The sequence below is a fragment of the Mya arenaria genome, chromosome 10 (assembly GCF_026914265.1).
Source record: "Mya arenaria isolate MELC-2E11 chromosome 10, ASM2691426v1".
NCBI lineage: Eukaryota > Metazoa > Mollusca > Bivalvia > Myida > Myidae > Mya > Mya arenaria.
In genome coordinates this window covers 12,463,356-12,488,573 of record NC_069131.1, presented here as the reverse complement: position 1 = coordinate 12,488,573, position 25,218 = coordinate 12,463,356, and the positions used below count along the sequence as shown (strand labels likewise).

Here is a 25,218-nt window from a genome sequence, read left to right as displayed (position 1 = left end):
CAAAATGTATTAATGACGTCATGTGTGTGACGCCATGTAAAATATTTAAAATGCAGAATGTATGGTTTTACTTGTAACCCCTTATATACTTTCAGAATTTCTTCATGGAATTGTCATCTACATAAAATTTCCTATAAAACACTCCTTAGTTTGTCTTAAGGGCCGAAATCACGCAATCCGGCTCATATACATATATAATTCTACACGCAGGTGCGTAGCTAGGGCCAATTTCGGATTAGGCAGATCAATGGCGGACAGCATATTACCACCTTCACCCCTTACCCCCGTATTTCTTCCAAATTCGGGGTTTTGGTATGACAAAAACTTACACCTGTAAAAATTTCATTACGCAACTGCGTATTTGCGTACAGCCACGCGCCCGATACGGATTGTATTCGTGTGCTGTTTTCATGCAATTACATGTATAAACTATTGCATGAACATGTTGCTTACATGCGTGTATACGTGGATTATATTTATAATTTATTTATGCTTCTTTCCATTGATGGTTTTGGTTTCGTTTCGAGTGTAAACAATCATAAATATAGCATTGTTTGTAATACAGAAGCGGAATACACGTTTACCGTTTTAAAACTAGAAGCGCCGCAATGCGACGAAACCAGGTTTTTGTTATGGGCAATCAGAAATTATAGCCAATTAATTTGTTGTATGAGCAAGTTCAATCTGCAGCTTCATATAAGCTATATTCACACTAAGATTCATCACTATCCATCAATTCTAACTAAGTTGTTGGGCAGATTTTTTTCTTCTATTTTTAGGAACAGTGACCTTGACCCCACCTCCCAAGCTAGCTCTTCACATAAGCTACCTTCGCTCTAAGTTTAATCAATATCTATCAATGCTAACTAAAGTTATTGGGCAGAAATCATTTTTCTATTTTTAGTAACAGTGACCTTGACCCCACCCCCCTCAAAAGAAATTCCAAGCTTGCTCTTCACATAAGCTACTAGTACCTACACACAAAATTTCGCCAATGTCTATCAATCCTAACTAAAGTTATTGGGCAGAAACCATTTTTCTATTTTTAGTAACAGTGACCTTGACCTTAGCCCCTACCCCTTCAAAAGCAATCCCAAGCTAGCTCTTTCAATAAGCTACCTACACACCAAGTTTCATCAATATCTATCAATGCTAACTAAAGTTATTGGGCAGAAACCATTTTTCTATTTTTAGTAACAGTGACCATGACCTTAGCCCCACCCCCCTCAAAAGCAAACCCAAGCTAGCTCTTTCCATAAGCTACCTACACACCAAGTTTCATTAATATCTATCAATGCTAACTAAAGTTATTGAACAGAAACCAATGTTTGACGCCCGCCCGCCAGCCCAACGACAACCTCATTCTAATAACCCGGTTTTCGTTGAAAACCTGGTTAAAAATAGGACTACTCATTAGTTGGGTTTGTTAAGTTTATTTTCCATTACATATACACACACTAGAATAAGTATAAGTTTCAAACGTACACGTTCATTTTCAAAACTTTTTTATACCAAACAGTATACCAGACAGAACGATAATTATACAAATATATCAAAATACCAGATCATCAAACACACAAACATACTAGTTTGACCGTTCCAAAAACATCACAAAAACAAACAGACAGCACTATCAACACTTGTCAAATGTACCTTGTAAAGTTGATCTCCTCCTGTAGAATTATATTTAGTCTTATATTATCTCCCTTGTGGAACCATATTTAGTCTTACATGACCTCCCTTGTGGAACCATACTAAGTCTTACATGATCTCCCTTGTGGAACCATATTTTGTCTTGAATTATCTCCCTTTTGGAACTAAATTACTTATTATAGTATCTCCCTTGTGAAACTATATTTTGTCTTGTATTATTTCCCTTGTAAAACTTAATAACGTCAACTATTATTTCCCTTGTTAAACTAAACTATTATCTCCCTTCAGAAGCTTATCTTCTTTTCCAGACGGAGCATTTCTTTTTCGGGTTCATAAAGGATCCCGGCTTACATTGGAACGTTTCCGAAAACTCTTGTGAGTTTTGTAGCGTTCCTATAACCCTGCAATAAATAAAAGAGGATTCTTACTAAAACGGAGTTCACAGCATTGCCATAATGTTATATATATATGTTGTAATCCAGTTACAAGAAATATTGCGCTATTTTGAACATATGCTCAGATACAACTTATCACGAACAAGGTAGTGTGACTTCAATTGCTATGAGTTGCAAAGCACGCTGTCGATATTAGATTCGTACATGATGCTATGTTCATGTACAGTCTAATTTACAAGGAATGTAAAATGTGTTAAATCAATTATCAAAAAAAACGATTTTGAATTGTCAGAAACATCTTTTGAAAAAGACGACGCACAAAAACAACCGGGAAGCATTCAGAGTCAAAAGCCTAAAACGTAACCAATAGTTTGTTTAAACGCACAGAAAATAGAGCCAGACAGCCACATAGCGTGGCAAGAAAAGAGGCGCATTCCACAGTAATCAAAATACCGTAAAAGCAACCGTGGTAGCAAGCTCAGTTTGGGATAATAAGGAACTCTCATTGCGTTTAAAGGGACTTAACACCAGATGATACCATTGCAAGAAAATCGTCAAAAACTTACTTTCTGATGAATAACCTCGCTAACTACACATTTATCTTTCGCAGTTTTTGCGGATTTTTCCATTTCAAAATTTCGTCGGTTAATGTATCTGTACTATCACGTGACGTTCACTTGCTTAATATACACACTATAAACTGGGAAACCATTAAACGCTATTTTAAAACGGGTATACTCAGCTGAGATAGCTTCAAAATATTCTTTTAATCATGTAAAATGTAAAGCATTATCGGCCTTATACTAGCTTGTATTGACTAGTCAATTGGCTTGTTTTAGGGAATACTGTATTTGCCGACTTTGCGACCACCTGGTGTCTAGTTCCTTTAAACCACTTTGAGTGCTAAACCGTACCTGAACTGTGCGGGGCTATGAGGGTCAGTGTTAATGGAGTTTTTCAGCTCCTCCGGCTTCTCTTTATCGCACCAAATCTGAAGATTACCAATGCGACATATAATAAAGCCATCCGATACACAATAATTTTTGTCATCCAGCAATTGGCAATGGTGTTACACTATGAGGCCTGGGTATCATATAAGTGTTGTATCATTTGACATGATATCAATATACACATTGCTAATATGGGATATAAATGACGGAAATTCAATGCGCAAACAGTTATCACATTTCCTTTTAATTTTATTCTTTGTTTCGTTCAACTTTCCAAGTCAAGACAGTGTGCTGCAATATCCTTTTCGGTATAATATTTACATATTTTCTTCTTTTACACATTAAACCATTTTAAATAATACCCAAATAACATGTTGATTCCTGGCATTTACATTTTACAATAGTTTTCATCTGATACCTTAAAATGTCGTTATCATAAAATATACTGTATCCATGTAGTGGTTTCATAACTTTAACGACTCGTAATGCTTTAATTGTAATTTTACGCATACGGTTTTCTGTACCTGAGCAAAGTTGATAAAGAACAGTTGGTTGTGTGATAAATTCATCCCTGGTAACGGAAGTTCCTCCTTGCCAACCGAATCCACCCATTTTCGGTACGCCTGTAAATTTAAAGACGTGTAAATCATAAAAGGGAAAATAGTTTGAATATATATGCAAACAAACTCACTACGAAATGCCACATAACCTTTTTGAATAAGAACTGATATAATTCTTGCAAATTTGGTCGAAAATCCAATTTCATGTCCAAACCACACACTTACCCTAAATTACAAAACCACACACTTACTCTAAATTACTAAACCACACACTTACCCTAAATAACAAAACCACACACTTACCATAAATAACAAAAATGACAAAACCAAACACTTACCCTAAATTACAAAACAGGCACTTATACTGAATGACAAAATCACACACTTACACTGAATGACAAAACCACACACTTACACTGAATGACAAAACCACACACTTACACTGAATGACAAAACCACACACTTACCCTGAATGACAAAACCACACACTTACACTGAATGACAAAACCACACACTTACACTGAATGACAAAACCACACACTTACCCTGAATGACAAAACCACACACTTACCCTGAATGACAAAACCACACACTTACCCTGAATGACAAAACCACACACTTACACTGAATGACAAAACCACACACTTACACTGAATGACAAAACCACACACTTACCCTGAATGACAAAACCACACACTTACCCTGAATGACAAAATTACACACTTGCACTGAATGACAAAACCACACACTTACCCTGAATGACTGTTTCAATCCTCCGTTATCTGCGATATTTTCCCCTAACGTATTCTCTCCATCAACCTGAAAAATGTCAATGTCACATTAACGTGGCCAATCACGTAAATTTAGGAAAAAAACATCCACATATCGGTGAAACTTCCATAAACCTTCTTATAAAAAACTGTCCAGAATACTTCCGGTTATTTCACACAGGTCCGTGCTTAGTACACTTACCCCTCGGAATCATTAAATGAGACCCTTTGATTCCTATAATTAAGTACCATTTAATAGTATAGCTTAAATAATGTCTGGCTTTTTAGTTCTTAGTTATGTACCTCCTGTTTATTGCCATGTGTCACAGTAGGGTGCCATTTTTCTGTGTATTGTTTATAGGTTAATTGCCATTTAGATCATACTAGGCCCAGTACCGATATTATCCTGTGCATTTAATGCTTCCTTACAGAATGAACTTCGCATCAAAACGCTGTATCAGTTTATTGTTTTCATATTGTCATTAATTCCAATCTGTGGGGCAACAAATCCACCAAAATGGTCCACAATGCACTGCGCCATCTTCTGAAAATGTTCTAGAAACATACACCTGTTTTTTTCTATATATACCCCCACCACATAAGCCACCACCTGTGCATACTGATATCCAATTTTTATGACAAGCAATGTATATTTTCGGCAAACAATGCATAGTACATTATTGCAGAAATTATCAAGAACGCCCTTGGCCAAATACCTCGTACACAAATACATCATTTCGACCTAATCACCGTTTTAACCAAGTTCGGGTCCAGGAGTTTGAGCTAAATGGGGCGTAACTTCGAGGTGCAACTGCGGACATGTGCCGCGTCCAACAGAAAATTATATGGTGTAAAAGTAATTTCAGGGGTCCTTACCCTGAAGATAAATCTATTTTAATCTAAGACTGTGAACTTCTATATTTTTTTTCTTCGATATTGACATTAAAAAGCTTGCTTGGCCAATTTAGGCCTCCCAATCCCACCCTATCCGCCAGTGGTCAATATAGATACAAAGACTACCAAACACTCACTTTTTACATTTATCGCAATCTCAGGAACCACAAATCTGTCATGATGGATGTACTGCGTCCTAATACGGAAATTCTACAAGATGAGATGAGATAAGATGCTTCCAATCTCTCCAATAAATCTCCCCACAGGCTCCATTAAGTTTCTTTTAAAACATACTTCTTTCCAACTTACGTGAATCCCAATTTCGGGGACCACAAACCCGCCATATTGGTCCACAATGCACTGCGCCCTCTTCTGGAAGTTCTCCAGGATAGTCGTGTCCCACCAGTTGCGAAGGTTGCCTACCTTGTCGTATTGGCTCCCTGTTGATAAGTAATTCGTGAATATTACATTATTTCTATTTGTAAATGATTTCCTGATTCTAGTATCACTTATAGTACCGACTTAAGCGCTGTTGTTTTATTTTCAAAAATCAGTAACACATTAACTTTGTATACTCATTGATACCGAGGGACAAGAAATGAAAATACTACTGTGGACGAAATTTCTTGTAAATCCATGAAATAATACAATGAAAACTACAGTGACAAGCCAAGTAGTCAAATGATGTATGGTGACCCCGTTTAAAGGCCAAAGGTCAAGACCCACAACGTACATTACAGACAAATCACACACGCATGTTGGAGTTATCGCCCTGGAACGATCAGTCGTATGTACTTTTATTTCTCGGAAAAAAGATATTGGTAGTATAGTGTTTCATCGTACTAAGTATTTAACATTTTGAATTTTAAGACATAATATGGAAGACGGCTAATTGAAAAAAGGGAAAACAATTGTTGAATTGTTCGTATACAGAATTCTGGGAGTACTTAATATCTGAGCAAATTGATGGTAGGTACCTTGGTCATCGAATCCATGCGTGATTTCATGGCCAATTACAACTCCTATTCCTCCGTAGTTCATAGATCTGAAACAAGACTTGCAAAGAAAATGTGCTTATACCCGAAGGCCCGTGCAGCAATAAGTTATAGCAGCCAAGTGCTAAACACCGGATAATTCATAAACATGATACCTTTCACTATAAGAGTTTGCACATAAAAGCAATTGATTGGTCTATGGTATGATTTAATAAATATTGACCATTCAATTACTATTTCGGCCATTTTTAACCAACCCAATGACTTAACCTCTTTTATACAATTGAGTGCTAACGGATTTAAAGGCTTTGTTTTGCTTTGCACATATTTGAACTATAACGCTCGTTCCACTTATTTATTCATGAAAATAACAATGGGTCTACAGTTGTGAAATTTGGAACCGGAACACAGTTTGCAATACAACACACATCGATCGGTATATATCGCGAAATATTTCCTTCATTCCGCATAGGACATTTATTTGTAAGGTAGAAATTGTTGGGGTAAGGGTTAGTTAGAGTAAGGGTGTTGCTGTGTATATTTTAAGAATGTGGGAAACGGGAACGTATCCAACAAAGTCTCATATGTTGGAACATCCGAGGGTAAAACCGGAGTCCATAATCTAAATGATGCACAATTTCGAATGGAAATTATAATATAAAGAAAAAAAAGCTAAACGTTACCTTGGCTGATCCTTCTGATAAAATGGAGGCTGAAATATTCCGGCCGGAAACTCTGAAAGGAAACAAGTTACTAGTATGTTCACCTCAAGTAGCATAATCATGTTTAAGGAAAATCGTGTGACGTCGTCAGCAAAAATGTATCTCGCGGAGGAAATGGTTTTGGAGGATTCGTGTCCGCTAACAAGCAGCAAATCATAGATATTTTTAAACATCACCGAACACATTCTCATTTAACACATTGTTATGAGTTTGTTTCGTAATCTTCTCCCTTGGTTATTTGGGAATACCTCTACATGACTGATTCTCATTAACGGCATCACAAATAGTTTTACTGTTAAAGAATGAATAATCATGTCATGCTTAGGAAAGGTTTTTATTACTTTACAAATATATATACGTTTCTCATGTTTTCAATACTAACAATATATTCTCCTCAGCTAAATTTGTTTGAAATATTTGCATTAGTATTAATTGATTAAGGAAAATTGATTAATTGACTGCTTGAAAAATAACACCTTTTCAACGGAAGAAAATGTGGATGAATATATAACTTGTATGTATTTTATTGCGGTGTGCCTATGGGCTTATAGCCTGTATCAAGTAAAATTAATTTATAATATAATTTTGTTACACAAGATGAGTCTGCAAAATTCTTACGGATATTATTTAAAAGGAAACTGTACTGTGCGTTGACTGTTGTGGGTGGGTCAGACCATCTGGAAATAGTGGAAAAGACAAACAGGATTAACAAAAAATATTATTCAGACGTATACATAATGCAATACACGAGTTTCATATTTGTATTGTGTTACCCAGTCTGCGGATGAAGTCAATGTGGACATGCATTATGACAAGAAATTCGGTAAATTAGCATTGTGCTTAAATGATAACTCTCTATGCATACGTTTGGAAATGTGTTTTGGATCAAAAGCTTTTTTTAAACAATTATCATTCGCAAAAACACACTTTACACGCTTAAATCTAATATAAAACTATATTTACTGGTCGTCAACTTTTATTAGTTTGCAATAGGGCGTCCGTTCTTGGTTTTAAGTTTTTCAAATCTCTATGCATCACTGCTTAATCATAACGTTTACCGTTTCACTTTGTGTTCACTCTATCTAACATTGCAACCCATACCCAAACCTTGTTTTTGTTTCACTCTCTGGTACCGTTATTAGGACAACCAACCCTTTTTTTGTTTAACCCTGGTGCCGTGACCAGGACAACCCACCCGTTTTTGTTGAACTCCATTCTTAGCACAGATATATCTCCCATTCCCCAGCGCTGAAGGTTACCAAGGACGTTCTGGAAGTATTCTGTGCTGTTAACTTCAACCTGGAAAACATCGGTTTATAGTATTTTTTAAACTAATATGAGAGTACAGAAGAGTTTGAAATCAATCAAGTCAGACAAAAATACAAAACGAGGATATACAAATTTGTCCCACTTCTATTCTAAAAGTACTATTAATGTGCTCTTCATTCTATTTAACAAGGTATGTCCACAGTGCATATCTTCATCGATGACAAGAAGATGACAAGAAGATGCTGTACTGCCAAAAACAAAACAGTCAGTTTAACATTTGCTGATCAATTCTAACGGTTTCTGAAGTCGTAGCAGCGGTTCGGCATTTGGAGTCAATCGGATCTTAGACTTTATTAAGTGACTTTGCGATACGTTTACTCCCATTACTGGCAATCGTTTTATGTTCCTGAAACATGAATCGTTTAGCACTGCGCTGGAGTCAACACGGCGACTCGTGCTTTAAAACCTTGATGCAAACAATTGGGAGAAAAATGCGTGAATGTTAAAATATGAATCGTGTCAATAACTTAATAGCAGATTGAATTGTGCCGTTCGTCAATATATGTGTTTTAAGGTACAATGAACTGCAATTATAATCGTTTTCGTACTTAACGTTCTTATAAGCTCAGTTGGGATATTATTTTATAATTCATCATATTAATGACGTCATCCCTTACGTCATCATACAGTTGATTCATCGATTGGTCATCCAAAATGTCATCTGAGTAACCGATCCACTGCTGCATCGCGTCGGCCTGTAAAAAGAACTGGGTTCTTTGATGCTGCGTTATCTTTAATCAAGAAGAGAGGTAATGGAATCTTGTTTTACAATCGCTTTGAAATGGGTTTTGTAAAAGTCATAATCAATCATATGATTGTTCATAAAACCATCAATCAATATAATTTATAGTACAATCTTACAAGTGTATGTTTTGTATAGGTGTGTCAATTTATTTACCTTTGAAATAAAGTTAGAAACGTCATGTAAAACAAAATTTTTTTAGACAATAACGGCGCTTACAAGTCCTGACGGCATCTTTTACTTGTGTTGTGATCGATGTAGTAGTAACAATTATATATGCAAATGTGAATTCAATGTATTTTAGTCAGTGCTAGATATACATATGTTCATGATAAAAAAATCACGCTGTTCAAAAACAAACGAAACCCACGTCACCTTCTCCTTGGCTGCTGTGCGCGTGCTTTCGTCCATCCAGGACTGCTCCATCAGGATCTCTGCGAAAGCGTCCCGGAGACCGTTGATCATATCAATCGCCTGGAGGATATTTAAAAGCAAATATTCAATTGTCAAAACACTTTTACCACTCGACTCGTGCTGATTATTCACAGTGGTCAACGATTGTCTCATAATTTATATTTTACTGTATATACATGTATCTTAACTGTATTAAAGGGGCTCAACGCCAGGCACCAATTTCTCAAAACTTCTTAAGTCCCTTATAACAGAATTAAGCTAATCTCACTATTTTTTTTCTATAAAATGTGTTATATTTACTTGTTCAATAGTTTTTAGAAATTATGTAGGAACTACCTGTATGATTATCAGAATAAACCATTTTTCATTTATAAAAATTCGTTTTCAGTATGTATTTTGGCTAATTGAAATAAGCGACTTAAGCCTGTTAAGCTTAAGAAGTTTCGAGAAATTGGGGCCAGGTGATACAATTGCAGGAAAAAAAATCGTAAGAATACTTGAATCAAAATGACATCGTTGTGTACATCACATCGAATCTTACTTACTGATGTATCATTTTGCTTACGACACACGTATCCTTGAAGCAGTTTTTGCATATTTTTCAATTCAAAATTTACTGGGTCTCACAGTCTAAATATACACACTATTTACTGGGAAACCTTTATGCGCTATTTTTAAATGTGTATACCCAGCTGTGACAGAGACAAAATATTATTTTAATGATTTTAAGTGACGCATTGTTGGCCTCATACTAGCTCGTATTGACGATTCTAGGCTTGATTTGAGGAAATATTGAATTTTCCGATTTGGGGTTTTTCTGGTGTCTAGTCCCTTGAACATTTCTCCGTCTAGATATGATTACTTAGTTGGAGTAGCTCGGCGCGCGTGCTGAAATGAAATACTTAGTTTCTTTTACTTTGTCTGGACAACATTTTATCCTTTGCTTTATTGAGAAAGCTTGTTGATATGCATCCTGAACTAAACTGCGGTCTTAAAGCTCTCACAGATGGACCAATTTGACAACTTCTTCATTTTGTACCTCAGAGTCAGCTGATTTCGGCACTAATGCTTTCAATTCAGACATATAAGACAACTCACAATAGAACAGAACTCAACTGTTTAGAAATCTGCCGAAAAATTCATTTTCTTAAATGGTTAGTAACGCTTTTAGCCGTAAAGCATCCAAATTCGAGCGTAAATATTAAAAGCTGCATTCCGATCTTTATCAGCAGTCCCATGTAACCGGTTTTCAGACATGTACGCAAAATTTGGTTCATTCTAAGATAAAAATTAAAGAGTTGTCAAAACGGTCAATCTGTGAGAGTGCATGCCTTAAGTTCCACTTACCGTTCCTTTGGCCTGCTCGTCGAAGGCTTCCCGGACATAGAGGCTACCCACGGCCGCCCCCAGCTGAAGGATGGAGTAGGACACGCACCCCCTCCAGCGGGCTCTCTGGGTCGACACCCCGTACACAACCTAGTAACAAATGTTTTATTTGTGCCAATTGTTTGCATATTATAAAACTGGAATAATGTCACAACTAGCCATCGTTTGGTGCACAATATTAATCAGCGTGTTGATATGATAAGGCAATGGAAAAAAGCCCAGTAGACGAACACCGGTGATATTGTTTAATGGCATACAGTTCAAAAGCAAAGCCTTATACAAAGACGAGAAAAAGAAATGCTTCTGGAACGTTCACGTTTTATAGAGTCAGATATCGATTACTTGATCTCGTTTGAAAAGTGAAAAAATGCTTTTATCTATGATAAAACATGTACAAATTCCAATTAAGATTTATTATTATTAATGATTGGTGACAATAGATGCTCTACTTTGCCGAAAAGCGTTAGTAACGCTATTCTAAATTAAATAATTTTAGGCTCGGATTTACCTAATCCTATTCAAATGAGTACCTGGTAGTTGCTGTTTGTTTACGAAAGTAAGTTAAATACAGTCGCTATTTCGAAGTCGTTGTGAATTCGAGAAAAACTTCGTGTTAACGAAAATTCGATATGTTCGAAAAACAACAAGTGTATAACTAACCCCAACTTGTTTGAAAACACAGTTCGACATAACTAGAACATCGAGATAACAGATATCGAAATAACGAGATTACACTGTAACTCAATTTCAACAATTAACAAAATGCCAACATAACATCTGTGAACAAGTCTCATTAAATACATTTGGAGTTAACGCCCTTGAAAGGTAAAATAACACTACATTCGGAACCTCTTGGCCATTTCTAACAGACACAACTTCGGATGTATATGGACGGTTTACATTTTTTTTATTGAAATTATTACGCGTAGTTAACGCTGCAAGTACATGTAGATCGCGTAGTAATGTCAATTTAGCAGTTATAAACTTAATGATAGTTAATAAAAAGTTGTCAAAACGGTAAATCTGTGAGAGTGCAGCTTTAAAGTACCTGATTGTATTCCTCGATATAGTCCTGGAAGCGCTGTTGGAGGTTTCTCGCTCGGTTTTGCATTATTCGCCATACCATGTAGTTGGCTATTGTCCTGAACGTGGGAAATATACATGTAGTTGGCTTTTGTCCTACACGTGGGAAATATACATGTAGTTGGCTATTGTCTTGCACGTGGGAAATATACATGTAGTTGGCTATTGTCCTGCACGTGTGAAATATACATGTTGTTGGCTATTGTCCTACACGTGGGAAATATACATGTGGATGGTCAGGTTTCAAAGAAAATTGATTGCTTATGTCAACTCAACTGAGAGTAAGAGAAATTTTGTCCGTCCACGACTAGATAAGATGTTGTGTGGATTTATGGTCAGAGGTCCTTTATGGGGTCTTTATTCAAGAACAACCTGACGTACTATGAAACTGACGACTGGAATTGTACCTGTATTTTTCAATGTATTATTGGTAAAACCCACCAACGCCCTGACGTTCATATATTTTCTAATACACACTATCAAGGTGACTGAACAGTGAACATAATATTATTAACTAGTTTGGGCCGAGTAGGTACCAGTATGTAATGATCTTGCGAGGTCAATGAAGTTAAACCAGTATATGTCATATGCATTATCAGAGAGACGACAAGGCTATGTCATTTATTGCAAAACAGCTGTAAACATGACGTGTTTGTCGTTTATTAAAAAAAAATATCGTATAAGCTTGTATAGTATCGACAAGTATTAACTCATAATTTAAAATTGCTATCATCACTCGCGATGACTGTTGCTCATATGTACTAAGTTAAACAGGGTTTGCTGTTCAAATTTAACTGTCATGTCTTTTAAATGGGAATACCGGTAAAAACAATCACTTAACGTTACTTTTTTCTTATTTTAACTGTTGAGTAAAGAATCCGCTTTGTCGTCCGGTTAGAACAGTGGTAAGCGCACGAGCTTCTCCCCAAGGGTTCTATTATTCTATTTTTCGTGCTATAATACTACTATTTATCCGCGAAGTGTAAAAGAAGGAGCTGACCGGAAAATAAAACCGAAACATGCAATGCGCGACACCCAGCTTCAGATCTAATATAAACCAAAGTGTCTGGTAGATTGTGGATAGAACTAAATCATTAATGTGGGCATCATACAAATAGATTGCAAAAATCACCTTTTTTAACATGGTCGCTAACGGGAAAAAATGCCATCACCGATTTTCGTATTTTTCAAGACTTTCCACCACATGGATTCCTTAGGACTTTTTATATGATATTCGGGACATATATAGGTGAATAAACCAGTTGAAAGAAATTCTGTTGCAATTAGTGTGAGGTCATGTCATATGATGACTGTACTATATTCCCAACCTGGGTTATGTGGATTTGGTTTATGGTTACCAAGCCAGATAAGTTTCACATGCTTCAGCCACAACACAAGACCACACTCTCGCGCAACAACTTGCCTACGAAACCTATCATGTCTTTTTTCACAATCGGTGTTAAATAAATTTTAAACGAAAGAATACACTTATGTCTTCCCTCACCTTTTAGGGAATGTCTGCACGACCACGAGCACCTTCTCGTAGTATTTTAAGGCGCTCACGAGGACAGGCTCATCCACCTCTATAGTGATGTTCAGGTCAGAGTCCACCAGGCCAAAAACCTGCCTGGTGAAGTTTAACCAGCTGAACTGGAAAAAATGGAGAAATGTTGAGTGATTAATCGCACGAGAGCATGTCGAACATCTATGGTAATGTTCGGGTGAATGTCGGAAATGATGTGAACACGTCAATGTTGTAAATGTAGCGAATTTTAAGTATAACAATCGAATGCCGTGAATGCCATGAATGACCTAAATGACATGAATGTCGTAAATGTTGTGTCATAAATGTCGACAATGTCAATAATGTTGTAAATATCTCGAATGTCGTGAATGTCATAAATGTCGTGAATATCTAGAATGTATTGAATGTCACAAATGTCGTTAATATATAGAATGTATTGAATGTCGTAAATATCGTGAATGTCTTGAATGTCGTGAATATCTAGTGTGTCTTGAATGTCGTGAATGTCGTTTGTAATACCTGCAATTGAATGTCGAATGTTGTATATTCAGTAAACTTTATAAAGCTCACACAAAAACTTTGTCAACAGATGTATACAGCAATGTTTATCCAGTGTACCTGTACGGGGTCCGTAGGTTTGGGTTCCGGGAACCTGACCTTCATATCTGCCAAAGTCATCTTGTTATAGGTGGCAGAACTGTCCCGCAACTCAGCGTTCGTCATTGATATCTACACATATCAATTATTGTGCTTATTTATTGCCTAAAAGTTTCAGTTTTATGAAGAAAAGCGGATTTTGGACCGAACATGTTTTGAATTTTGTAGTTTTCACCATTATCCCTTTTTTCTACAAATCGAAATGCGATTATGTTTTTACTAGTACAAATCAACTAAATTTTCCATTGAAATATGACTAATGCGTTACAATCAAATGATACAATACAATAAATAATCGATCGTTCTCGTTAAACGGAGAAATGACGAATTTGAATTTAAGGTGTAACTAAAGTTTTACGAAACGTACATTTGCAATAGCGGTTTCAAACGCAACTGCTTCCCTTATTTCCGCTTCCGCCGTTGTGATGTTAGCACCGAATTCAATGGCAACATTGGTGGCCAACCGGATATAGGCTTCTAACATGGGACGGTAGGACTCGTCCAGGTAGTACGTCCGGCTGGGCAGACCGAAGTCCTGCTGGTCAAACTGTGAGGAACATGTTTTTGTTTTAATTCATCGTTACAAGCAAGCCGATCTATGTGAGTACATCCTGTCCTCCATTTCGTTTATTAGCCTACGTTTCTGAGGATAACCCAGGAGTCTTTATCGCTTCATTGGACAGTTTCGTTAAAATTGTAAAACAGGGACTATTATCTAAACCAATAGTAACAACATGTACATAGCTTAGAAATTAAATGTTGCAGATGTTAAAGTACTTGAAACAAAAAGGCCAAAACAATAATTAAGTCTGGTTCCGGCGATCCGATAGACCCTAAAAGTTAGGCACCCGCCCTATTTTATTATATATATTTATAGCTAAGAAATTAAAATATTAAGAATGTTTAAGTACTTTTGTAAAAATATTTAAGGCCCAAACAATAAAAACATCTGTTCAATTGACCCGACAGACTCTACAATTAAGGCAACCACACTGTTTTATTCATTTTTTATTGAAAAAGAATTCAATACGAATCATTCGATACAGATGATGTCTTAAAGCCAAACGATATATTTAAGTGTTTTAATAGTGACCTAATGCAAGAAGTGTAAAAACAACAACACAAGTGCAAGCATGACAGAAATATACATATAACATGATTAATATTGATTTTTTACTAGAACAAAACAAAATCCGACATGCATTCCCTATTTTTTTCAAGCATGTCACAGGCACTAGACTTTAATTTTTTATCTATATTTTTGGCCTGATAATTAAGTCTTCATTTATGTGATGTTCTTCAAAGGTCTGCTTTTTTAATACGCATTGCACACATTCCTGAACTATACATAGATCAGACTATCCTATAAAAACTCACTTCTTTTCAAATTGACATTATTGGTATCAGCACTTTGTATTGAGTAACAATTTGCGAACACAAGAACAAATGTCTCATGTAATATCCAAGCTATGCGTACGAGAAATCTAACAGAATTATCAGATTGTTTGAAAAAAACATTATTATACTTTAAAATAACGTTTATTTTCAAAGCATTTTTCTCAACACAAAGATCGATAGAAGTGTTAATTCAAACAAACGCTTCTATCAAAATTATCTAACTTACCGATACAATATGGTTTGTGGAGTTCTTATTGTCGATGCCCACTCCCATGTCAATGATAACCTTGTTGTTATACTTCCGCAGGGTGGTGATAAGCCTCGCCAGATCAAACTTGGACTCCTCCCAGTTACCCCCTGGTTTTGACCCCAGGATAGGCCAGCCCCCAAGTTCCTCTAGTAGAGGTATTGCAGGACCGACTCCTTTTTGTTCTATCAGATCTGTAACAATATTTATATGAAAAACTACAGAAGCAAGCCCAGTAGACAAAAGTTTAAACATAACCCCGTTTAATGGCGCAGGGTGAACGTCAAAGACGTAGAAAACAAAAACAAACAATCAAAAACGAGAAACATTGAACAACAGCACAAAACTCCACAAACAGCACACTTCATGTATACTATATGAAAAACTAGGTTTGTTTATCAAAGAAAAACAAGCATAGACAAATAGACACCCCATTTCGAACTTTCAAGGTTTTTTTCCAGTTAAACTAAGGGTCAGAGTTGTGGATAAATCAAGCTCTTACTATGTCTAGTAAAAGGAATGGCAGAACTACTGCACTATAAGATTTAATACAAATACACCTCGCAAAACCGAACGTCACATTATTCTCGTTACCTCCCACAGATTTGACACGTAAGAAGTTAAGAACTACTTAAAGCGATATTAGCAAACTTGTATCCGAGTTCACCCCAGAGTTTGACACTTAGAAAGGCCAACCGCCCAGCTAGCGTTTCCAGTACAAAAACAGTAGATCTGACTCCTTTTTGCTCTGTCAGATTTGTAAATTATCAAGTAGTCAATAGGCCCATGAGGCCTCTCTCAATCAAATTCCGATAAATACCAGTAACCATATTTCCATGTTTTGCAATATGCCAGATCAAGACGCATGTGGCGATTCAAGCGGATAAAAAGTGATTATCAAACTTTATTTTATATGACATTTAGAACAATGTATTTACATTTTTTCTCTACGGTTAGAGTATGCATTGTATATAAAAGTATATCCCACAAGTAAGGTAGGCACCATTTACTATCTGTAATCTCTTACTTAGGACTTTTTATTGCATTGTCAGTATTAAACGGCATTATGCTGGGTCTACCTGTATCGACGCACGACTGGTAGAGATCCTTCGCCTTCTGTATTGCCGTGGCGTTGGGGCGGGTCACCGGCTGCTCCAGGAGGTCTGGACATTGACAGGGAATGTAAGATTCAACATTTGAATTTAACACCAAGCGAAGTATTTGATTATGAATGCAGACATGTGGATCATTTAAATCAAGACAGGAATATACTTTTTTTTAATAGGAAGATAAGGACAAAGTACCGTATAAATTGGTACTTAACTTTAAAGTAACAGGCTAATGGTTTGTAAAATGCATTTTTTATTACGAAATAAAGTTTGGCAAATCATAAGGAGTGTTAAAACAAACAAAACACTACCAAAAGCTGGAACCCTACAGCAAATGTTGATATTTGCTCATATTTCGTCTTTAAAGACCAACATTTTCATTAGCGTTTACATTTTGTATAACGAGATTGAAAATTAATTACGGCTGTGGTGTTGCGTAATTTGTAGATTGACATTATCACGTGATGTTATCAATGAATCCTTAAGAGGTCAACATATCCTTCACTTTTGTTTAAGTCCCGGTGGCCGTGTGGACTAGCCGGCTGTTTTTTAAAAAAAATGTTGCATTTATCGGCGTGAGTCAAATAATGATAAAATAAGTGTTTTCAGATGCATTAGCGGAAAAACTAATTATTGGTCCGAAAACATGAGCGAGTCACTTATAGTAGTCACACTTTTACCAGATTAATCTACACTAAATAACTACGTATTGGTACAACAAACTACCAACAACGACGTACATTTGCTGATGTACTCAACGTTATCCCTAAGGATTCCCCAGTTGTCGATATTGGCCCTGTCTTCCGGGATCACGTGACTCCTTAGGAACCCCCCGCACGAGTACTGGTAGAAGTTTTCACAGGGGTCAACAGCGGAATCCAGGGAGTCCAGGACGCGGGCAGCTGAAATGGTAACATTGCTTAGTTCAAACGTTTGTGTACAAACTGGATGGGAAGAGGAGAGTAAACAATACAATGGAATACATTTAATCAAAGAAGGCTAATGATTATCAACAATTATCAAACAAATAAAAGCACTGGACGTGGATAGCGGCTCGTGTACCAACACACACTACAAAGAGTAGTTTTGTCTCTTTGCTTTTGTTGTTTTCTATACTTTGCCGTTGTGTGTTTCATTTCTTTGATCTTGACCAATATGTAGCCTAAATTTCGGTCCCGAACCAAGTATGTATGGAAGTGTTTGTGTTTTCCTCAAGAAACAAACCATTTCACATTCTTTTCTGTCTATTTTATTCATGCATTTTTGTTCATATTTTGGCAAATTTGGAATTCCAAATTTTAGTCCAAAGCCGCATTTTCCCCTATCAGAAAAGCCCCGTCTCTATTTCCAAAATGGTGGAAAAGCACTGATTTGTGTTTGCATCGTATAATAACCTATTACATATCAGTGGGAAATCAGGATTCAACTTAATTTTCATAAAATACATTCCCTCAAACAGTCCAACAAGATAGGCAAATAAATAAGTTGTCAGCGACAGGTAATCTATTTAAACAACATTTGAATTGGGTTAAAACGAATGTCTTTTATATTCTTTATAAACTATAGATGCAAGCTTGATTGCATTTTTATAAAATACGCGTGCCCTCGCTTCATATGATTTGAGTATCATGGGGTTGGCTACGATTGTCCCCGGTTTAAAGAATCGTGGTGATTCAGGCGTAAAAAATAGTTTTTGTTTGCGGTTTCTTGACCTACCGTACTTTTTTCCAAACCCTCGACCTTTTTATCACCTTGAGAAATATAGTTTATTATTTTTTTATTTGTTTCTAAAATGAAGTCACGTCAAACAACGTTTATTCTCTCATACCATAATGTATGGCATATGATGTATATATAAAATACATACATCACTATACTCGTACAATACAAGTGATGTTAATATCGACTGTACAGATGCTAGTAAGCATATAACGTATGGAATTTGGTAATAGAAAAATCTCGGGAAACAATTTGGATAGATATACAACAAAAAATATCCTGACCTACTTACCCTATTTTGAGGGCATGGAACCGGAAACAAACAGTTATTTTTTACGCCTCATGAAAAATTGTGAATTAGAAATAAATCTTGATGTGTATAGATGATATTGTTGAATCGTGAAGCCCCACGAACTGTCGTGGCTATGTTTTTTTCCAAACTAATATCATATAATTGTGAATGTTCAGTTCATGAGGTATGGATTTATGAATTTGATAGAAGGAAGTGTGGCTTGTAGACAGTGTACATTTCTTCAAGAAACTCCTGTACATGTAAAATGGAAGACTGGTAAACTTTAACAATTTGAATTTATCAAAGCACTGAAAGTACATACCGGCTCGGGTACAGCCTTCCGTGGCACACACCTCTGAAAAACGAGAAAACACGCGTTAAAGTACCATGCGCTTCAAATTTTTAAATTTGCTGACTGTATCTTAATAATAAATTTACTTATAAAATAATATTTCCATCCAAGATAAAAATACCCCATACATTATTAATTATGTGTTTATTCATAGAATGTTTTACAGTTTGTCGATCATCATAATGGCACAAAAGGTTATGGCGACCTGGTATCTTACCTCATATCATTGCTGTTAACTTACCTGGAATTTTGGGATTATCCCGTTCATCCTTCAGTTTGAGTGACAAGACCACAATTCCTGCCACCAGACCCACCACAGTCACGCCTAGACCGGCCAGAAATAACCGGTACAAACCAGTGGGGTTGCCTTTTCGGCTGCGAGAAGAAATATTATATAACTACAATTATTTTTACAGGCTCAAGAACCAGTTCAATAACCCCGTATATCACGCCTCCAACATAAATTACGCAACGCCATTGACCAAGGACTGCCCAATAGTTTTCCATTTTGGGTCACCAAATTTATATCGTACCAAAATGGCGTCAATTTTCGATTCTGAAGAATATTCCGATGAAAAAATGAAAAATTTAAATTGTAAACAGGTTGTCGACGTGTCGGCTTCGCTCTCACCCAGTATGGTTGCCCCGTACATCCCATATCGGGTCACCTATTAACCCTGTAACTTATAACTATCATGACTCAGCTGTTTTTCCATATCGGGTCACTTATCTTTATATCGTACCAAAATGTCGTCCTTTTCCGATTTCGATGAATACATGTAAATGAATCATTTCCATAAATTGACCAATGTAAACAGGTTGCCGACGTGATATATACGTCATATATCAGCATATCGCTGTGTACAATGCATTGAATCTTAATAAATAATGTATCAACTCGCTAACTACACATTTATATTTCGCAGTTTTTGTGTATTTTTACAATGCGAAATTTACTGGACCACGTAAATACCCGTATATTTTAAAAGAGCGTCGGTATATATATTTGTAATAATTACTTGACTTTCACTTGATAAATATACCCACAATAGACTGTGAAACCGTAATGCGCTATTATAAACGGGAAAACTGAGCTGAGACAGCAAGCAACAAAATATTCTTTTAATCATGTGAAAGTGATGTATTATCGGCCTCATCCTAACTCGTATTGACAATTCTAGGCTTTTTTTTATGAAATGCTGCATGTGTCGATTTTGGGACCATCTGGTGTCTAGTCCCTTTAAAACAAGCCGATAAGAAAAGTGTTCGTTGTTGATTGTCCGTTTTGCCAGTCAGAACCATGCATTTCTTGAACGGCATTTCAGTTATTGACCAACGTAACTATGGCGTTTCAATTATTGGGCTGTGACGTCATACTTAATTGTCTACTCACCCGTGTTTCAACGATAAACTTTAAGTCAGTTACAGTACATGTATTACAAATTAAACGAACTTATGCACCATTCAATTGTAACCACGCCCCCTTCCCCCCAGGTCAGGGGGTATATCGGGGAAAGCGGGGAAAATGGGCCGTATTTCTACCTTTTAGGTGGCCCGCAGTGCCGGGTGAATGCGGTGATTTTGTCTTGGCGCTCAAAATAGCGGGGAATGGTCCTAACCTAGGAACCCTGGGGTGCATGGATATTTGGCGGGGATTTTACCCCGGCTTGACTGGACCAAAAGTCTAAGTCCCCATTGTTCCCCGGACCTGGGGGCCGCGGTTACAATTGACTGGTGCATTATTCTAGCGGTCACTATTGCTCACTTGTTTTTATATAAACTGATACATGTGCACTACAATATATACTTATGTTTGATGTGTATGTGGATTGTCTGTGTTGTCTGAAAATTATTTGAATAAGTATGCTGACGTATTTTAGGGCGTCGTAGCATTTTTCAATTTCATCCAAACTACAGTTACAACTTATCCCATTAAACAAGCCAATCTGAGTAGTGACCGTGTGTTGTATATTTGTACTCGTTTTGCTAGAGGGGTCTGTGACCTTCATGGAAATAAATTTTCTGTTCTGATATGTGTTGCTGATTGCCTGTTTGGCTTTCATCTACGTGATTTTAAAATAAGTACTAATGTTTTGGCAACGTTGCTACTGGGCTTGTCCGTGAATTTTTCATTGTGTTATTACTTATGTAGTTTCAATTGTTTCGTTAAAGAATCATTGATTCTTGCAAAACATGATTTAAAATCAAAGACCACGACCAATATCTTAAAAAATAATAAAAAAATCGCCATATCTGCATACCGTAAGATTTATATAACTCGCAAACGTGACAATTTCTCCTGCACAAATATACTCACGCATGTTTTGTTAATGGCGATGTTTAAAAATTCTTGGCCATTTACACAATGCCATTCAATTCAAACACCTTTATTACACTCAGGCCATACATACATGACAACATGAGGACAAATAAGACTGGACAACAGTGCCAATAAGAGCTTAATTATATACGAATTAATGCGAAGTAGGATGACTTTGTCTAGAGTTGCGGACATTAAAATGATTGTGTATTTTTTAAGTCGTACATATGTACGAAATATGTTCTGATAATGACAATGTCTAAGAATAATTTTTAGTAACAATATGAACGGAAAAGAAACGAAAATTTAAAGAATAGTTTACTTACACGGTTCCTTGCTCCATATTTTTCTTTTCCATATTTCTCTACTTTTGCAAATAATAATATGCAAACATCCAAACTGTGGACAAACAGAAACTCAATAAAGATTAGCTAACTGAAAAATGCAATAAACAATAAGAACTAATTTTTCTTGTTTTGGTAACATCAATGTCTTAAAATCAGAACAAATATTTTCGATTGACCATGTATATGATGCAGATGCTTAGCTCATATTTATTTGAACGTTTTAGATCTACTTAGCAATAAAACTATCTTTAGACCCCTCCCTTTAGACAGGGTGATTTAACGAATACGGGCCACTATCTGTGGTATAAAAGCCTTGGTCAATAAGACCACCCCGGTACCTGCGGAATTGGCATGAATTTGGGTCAGACGGGGCAAACATTTGCAAAGTCGGTGCTCTTCATAAATTATGATTAAATATAAAGCTTGCTAAAGTTTTAAAGGCTTATTTAAAATTAAATCTTGGTTTAGCGTAAGAAGTGTTTAATATTTAATCAGATACACACATCGACGATAGCGTGGCATATAAAAGAAAGAGATATGAATTTCTACGATTAAACAAGAGATAAATACATTCGGAACACCTCGGCCATTTTCCATCGAAAACAACATAGGATGTATATGGACGGTTACACTGTCATAATTCTTTTCATTTAACTACGCTGCAGGTAGATCGTGTAGTAATTTGGTTTAACCAGTATTTATTGCAGAAAATATTGAACAAAGTAAATAAGCATTTGAGCTACAGAATTACATAATATACATACAATATAATGAGTGATGAAATGCATAAACAGTTAGTAAATCACAGAATTGAGAATTAACCATAATTTGTTTTACTATGTCTATCTTCTGTTTTCATTGTTAGCGATATGGTGAGAACAGATAATTAAAAAAAAATATTTCTGAAATTATTTGATACACTACTGCTGGTATGAAGTGATAGAAATATACAAAATAACTGGTACAATATGAGTATTACGCAATGTTATGGTAGGATGCTATTTTTATAGAAATATAATTTCTTACAAAAGTGGGTTGAGAAATACACGGTGGTTCGGGGGAGCGGGGGGTTGATATAAATGATAGAAAAGAGTATAGGAGGGGGAGAAGGAAGGGGGGGGGGGTGTAGTCACTCACAGTACTCAGAGATTGTGGAAATGTTCGTAATCGGTATGCGTTAGCGCTTAAAGCGTTTTGTTCTAGATATGTATGTGTGTACATGTTGGAAAATAGTCTTGTTTACATCTGATGGGGCATCTTTGTCGCCAACTAGCAAAAGTTGCAAAGTGACGTTAAATTGTGGTTTAAGGCTAGTAAGCAATGCAATTTTCTGGTCGACCAATAGAGGACAAGTTAAAAAATAGTGATATGAATCTTCGATATAGTTATTTCAATATAGCAATAAACTTAATGACTTTACTCTTGGGAATCCTAATTATGTTTGCGATAATGCACTTCACTGTCAATCAATTTAAAATTAATAATACAGAATTTACGTTAAAGCACTAAAATCAATGTACATTTTTACTATTATTTAAAACTTTACGAACTTCTTCTTTTCATGTACCGGTCTACAACCGATGTTGTTTTAGATGGAAACTGACAGAGGAGTATCGATTGGATATAACAAATAAAACACAGTCTGGAAAACCGTACTCTTTAAAACATTAAACACTTAAAAAAAACAACAACATGCTTTACCGTTGCAATTTGAACTTAAAGCTGCACTCCCACATATTTAACTTTTTGACATCTTCTTTATGTTTTGTCTTGGAATTAGCCATTTGTTTGCGCAAATATCTAAAAACCAGTGATATAAGTGACATAATCACACGGCATTTTTTATCCTTAAGTTTGCGAATTATTGATTTATGGCTTAAAGCGTTACTAACGCTTTACGGAAAATGCATAAAACATGAATTTTTGATGTTGCATGTCAATATGATCGGCGAAGTATGTAGTATATTGAGATGACGTCATAAAATGTCACCTCGTATTACGGAATGGCGTTTTCATTCGGAGCTCCTCGGCCATTTTTTCAAAAACAACCTCGGATGTATATGGACGGTTTACATACTTAAAAAGTGGTACGTTTAAGTCCGCTGCAAATAGATCGCGTAGTAATCTTATTTAGTAGTTAAAATTTATGACTTAACTCTTGGGAATCGTAATTATGTTTGCAATAATACACTTCACTGGCATTCAATTTAAACTGAGAGCAATGAATACAACTCTTAAACACTACATTTAATTAATGCTTTTATTCAAAAAAATACGGACTACTTCAACAGATGTACCGACATACATCCGAGGTTGTTTTTGAAAAAATGGCCGAGGAGTTCCGAATGTGGCGTTTTAGGTGGCCGCCATATATGACCATTTCAGTAAAACGGTTATGTTTTAATACGGCAGCTTCAATTTCAATGATAAGAGAAGTGTTTACATAAATATGATTTCTCTCTTAAACGTCGAATGCACTTCAAATTGACATAGTTAAAGGTCAATGTTAATATCATATCAAGATCAAATACGAAAACACCCCCTTCCCCAATTATTTTTTAAATGAAATGGATTTGTTCAGAAAATGTTTACCATTTTTAGTTTCTGTATTATTAGTTTAAATACAAAACTGGTGGCAGAATTGAAAACGGCATGTTTCTTCTCTGATATAGTTTGGTAAATCTGGGTAATTCTATCAGATTGTTTTTAAAAATACCCACTTTCATTCTTTTGTATCACAGTATGAGACAAATAGTTAAATGCTACTTTTTTATCTTAATGAGTGACATGAGTTTCATTCTGTGCTCCATGTTATCATACGTTAATATCTTATTCAAGGTCAATGTCATATTGAGTATAACATACCAAAATAAGTTTAGACTTAATTTATTTTTTATATAAATACTGTTGTATACAAATCATTATTTTGTTCATCATATTTTTGTTTGGTTATAACAGTATACCCTCAATAAACTACCTACATCCATAGCAAGTTAAGATTTCCTTAGCAACCAATGACTTCCTTAGCAACCACAGTTATGTGTTAGTGAACTGTTTTAAAAATCTTAGGAACACAACTAGGGGCCATATCAGTTTTATGTCGCCAAAGGCTGCTGTTACCATGGTACTAAGTTGATAATACAGTTAAAATACAGCACTAATTGCAAACATACATATTTTAATAAATATACTATAATTCACAACTAAGTATTTTATTATCAAGGTCAATACAAGTTTTTGGTTGTCGAACTCCGAGTAAAACAGTGGGGTATTTTTTATTTATGTTCAGGTAGTGCTATTGTTGTTTCCATTTTTTACATTCTGCTTATTGGGTTATATAAAAGGTTTTTGATTCATAA

The 25,218-nt window shown here is 35.9% G+C and overlaps 1 protein-coding gene across 1 annotated transcript; it reads right to left on the bottom strand.

The window, feature by feature from the left end:
• Window positions 1-1,417: 1,417 nt before the first annotated feature.
• On the bottom strand, window positions 1,418-21,907 carry LOC128206544 (neprilysin-1-like). Its single transcript, XM_052909093.1, has 22 exons — window positions 21,839-21,907; window positions 19,434-19,567; window positions 19,163-19,195; window positions 17,570-17,731; window positions 16,800-16,883; window positions 15,700-15,914; window positions 14,443-14,622; window positions 14,037-14,147; window positions 13,398-13,543; window positions 11,859-11,952; window positions 10,772-10,900; window positions 9,386-9,484; window positions 8,886-8,963; window positions 8,135-8,238; window positions 7,558-7,616; window positions 6,901-6,952; window positions 6,200-6,267; window positions 5,532-5,662; window positions 4,312-4,377; window positions 3,523-3,621; window positions 2,963-3,039; window positions 1,418-2,054 (listed from the first exon to the last, which is right to left on the bottom strand). The coding sequence occupies exons 1-22, from the start codon at window positions 21,868-21,870 to the stop codon at window positions 1,946-1,948; spliced, it is 2,262 nt and encodes a 753-aa protein (XP_052765053.1). The 5' UTR covers window positions 21,871-21,907; the 3' UTR covers window positions 1,418-1,945.
• Between the last annotated feature and the right edge of the window lie 3,311 nt (window positions 21,908-25,218).

Coding starts and splice junctions, on each gene's coding strand:
- LOC128206544 (XM_052909093.1), bottom strand. CDS start 21,870: ATGGAAAAGAAAAATATGGAGCAAGGAACCGT. Junction 19,196..19,433: donor GGATAATCCCAAAATTCCAG/GTAAGTTAACAG, acceptor CTCGTTTTTCAG/AGGTGTGTGCCACGGAAGGC. Junction 10,901..11,858: donor ATATCGAGGAATACAATCAG/GTACTTTAAAGC, acceptor ATTTGTTACTAG/GTTGTGTACGGGGTGTCGAC.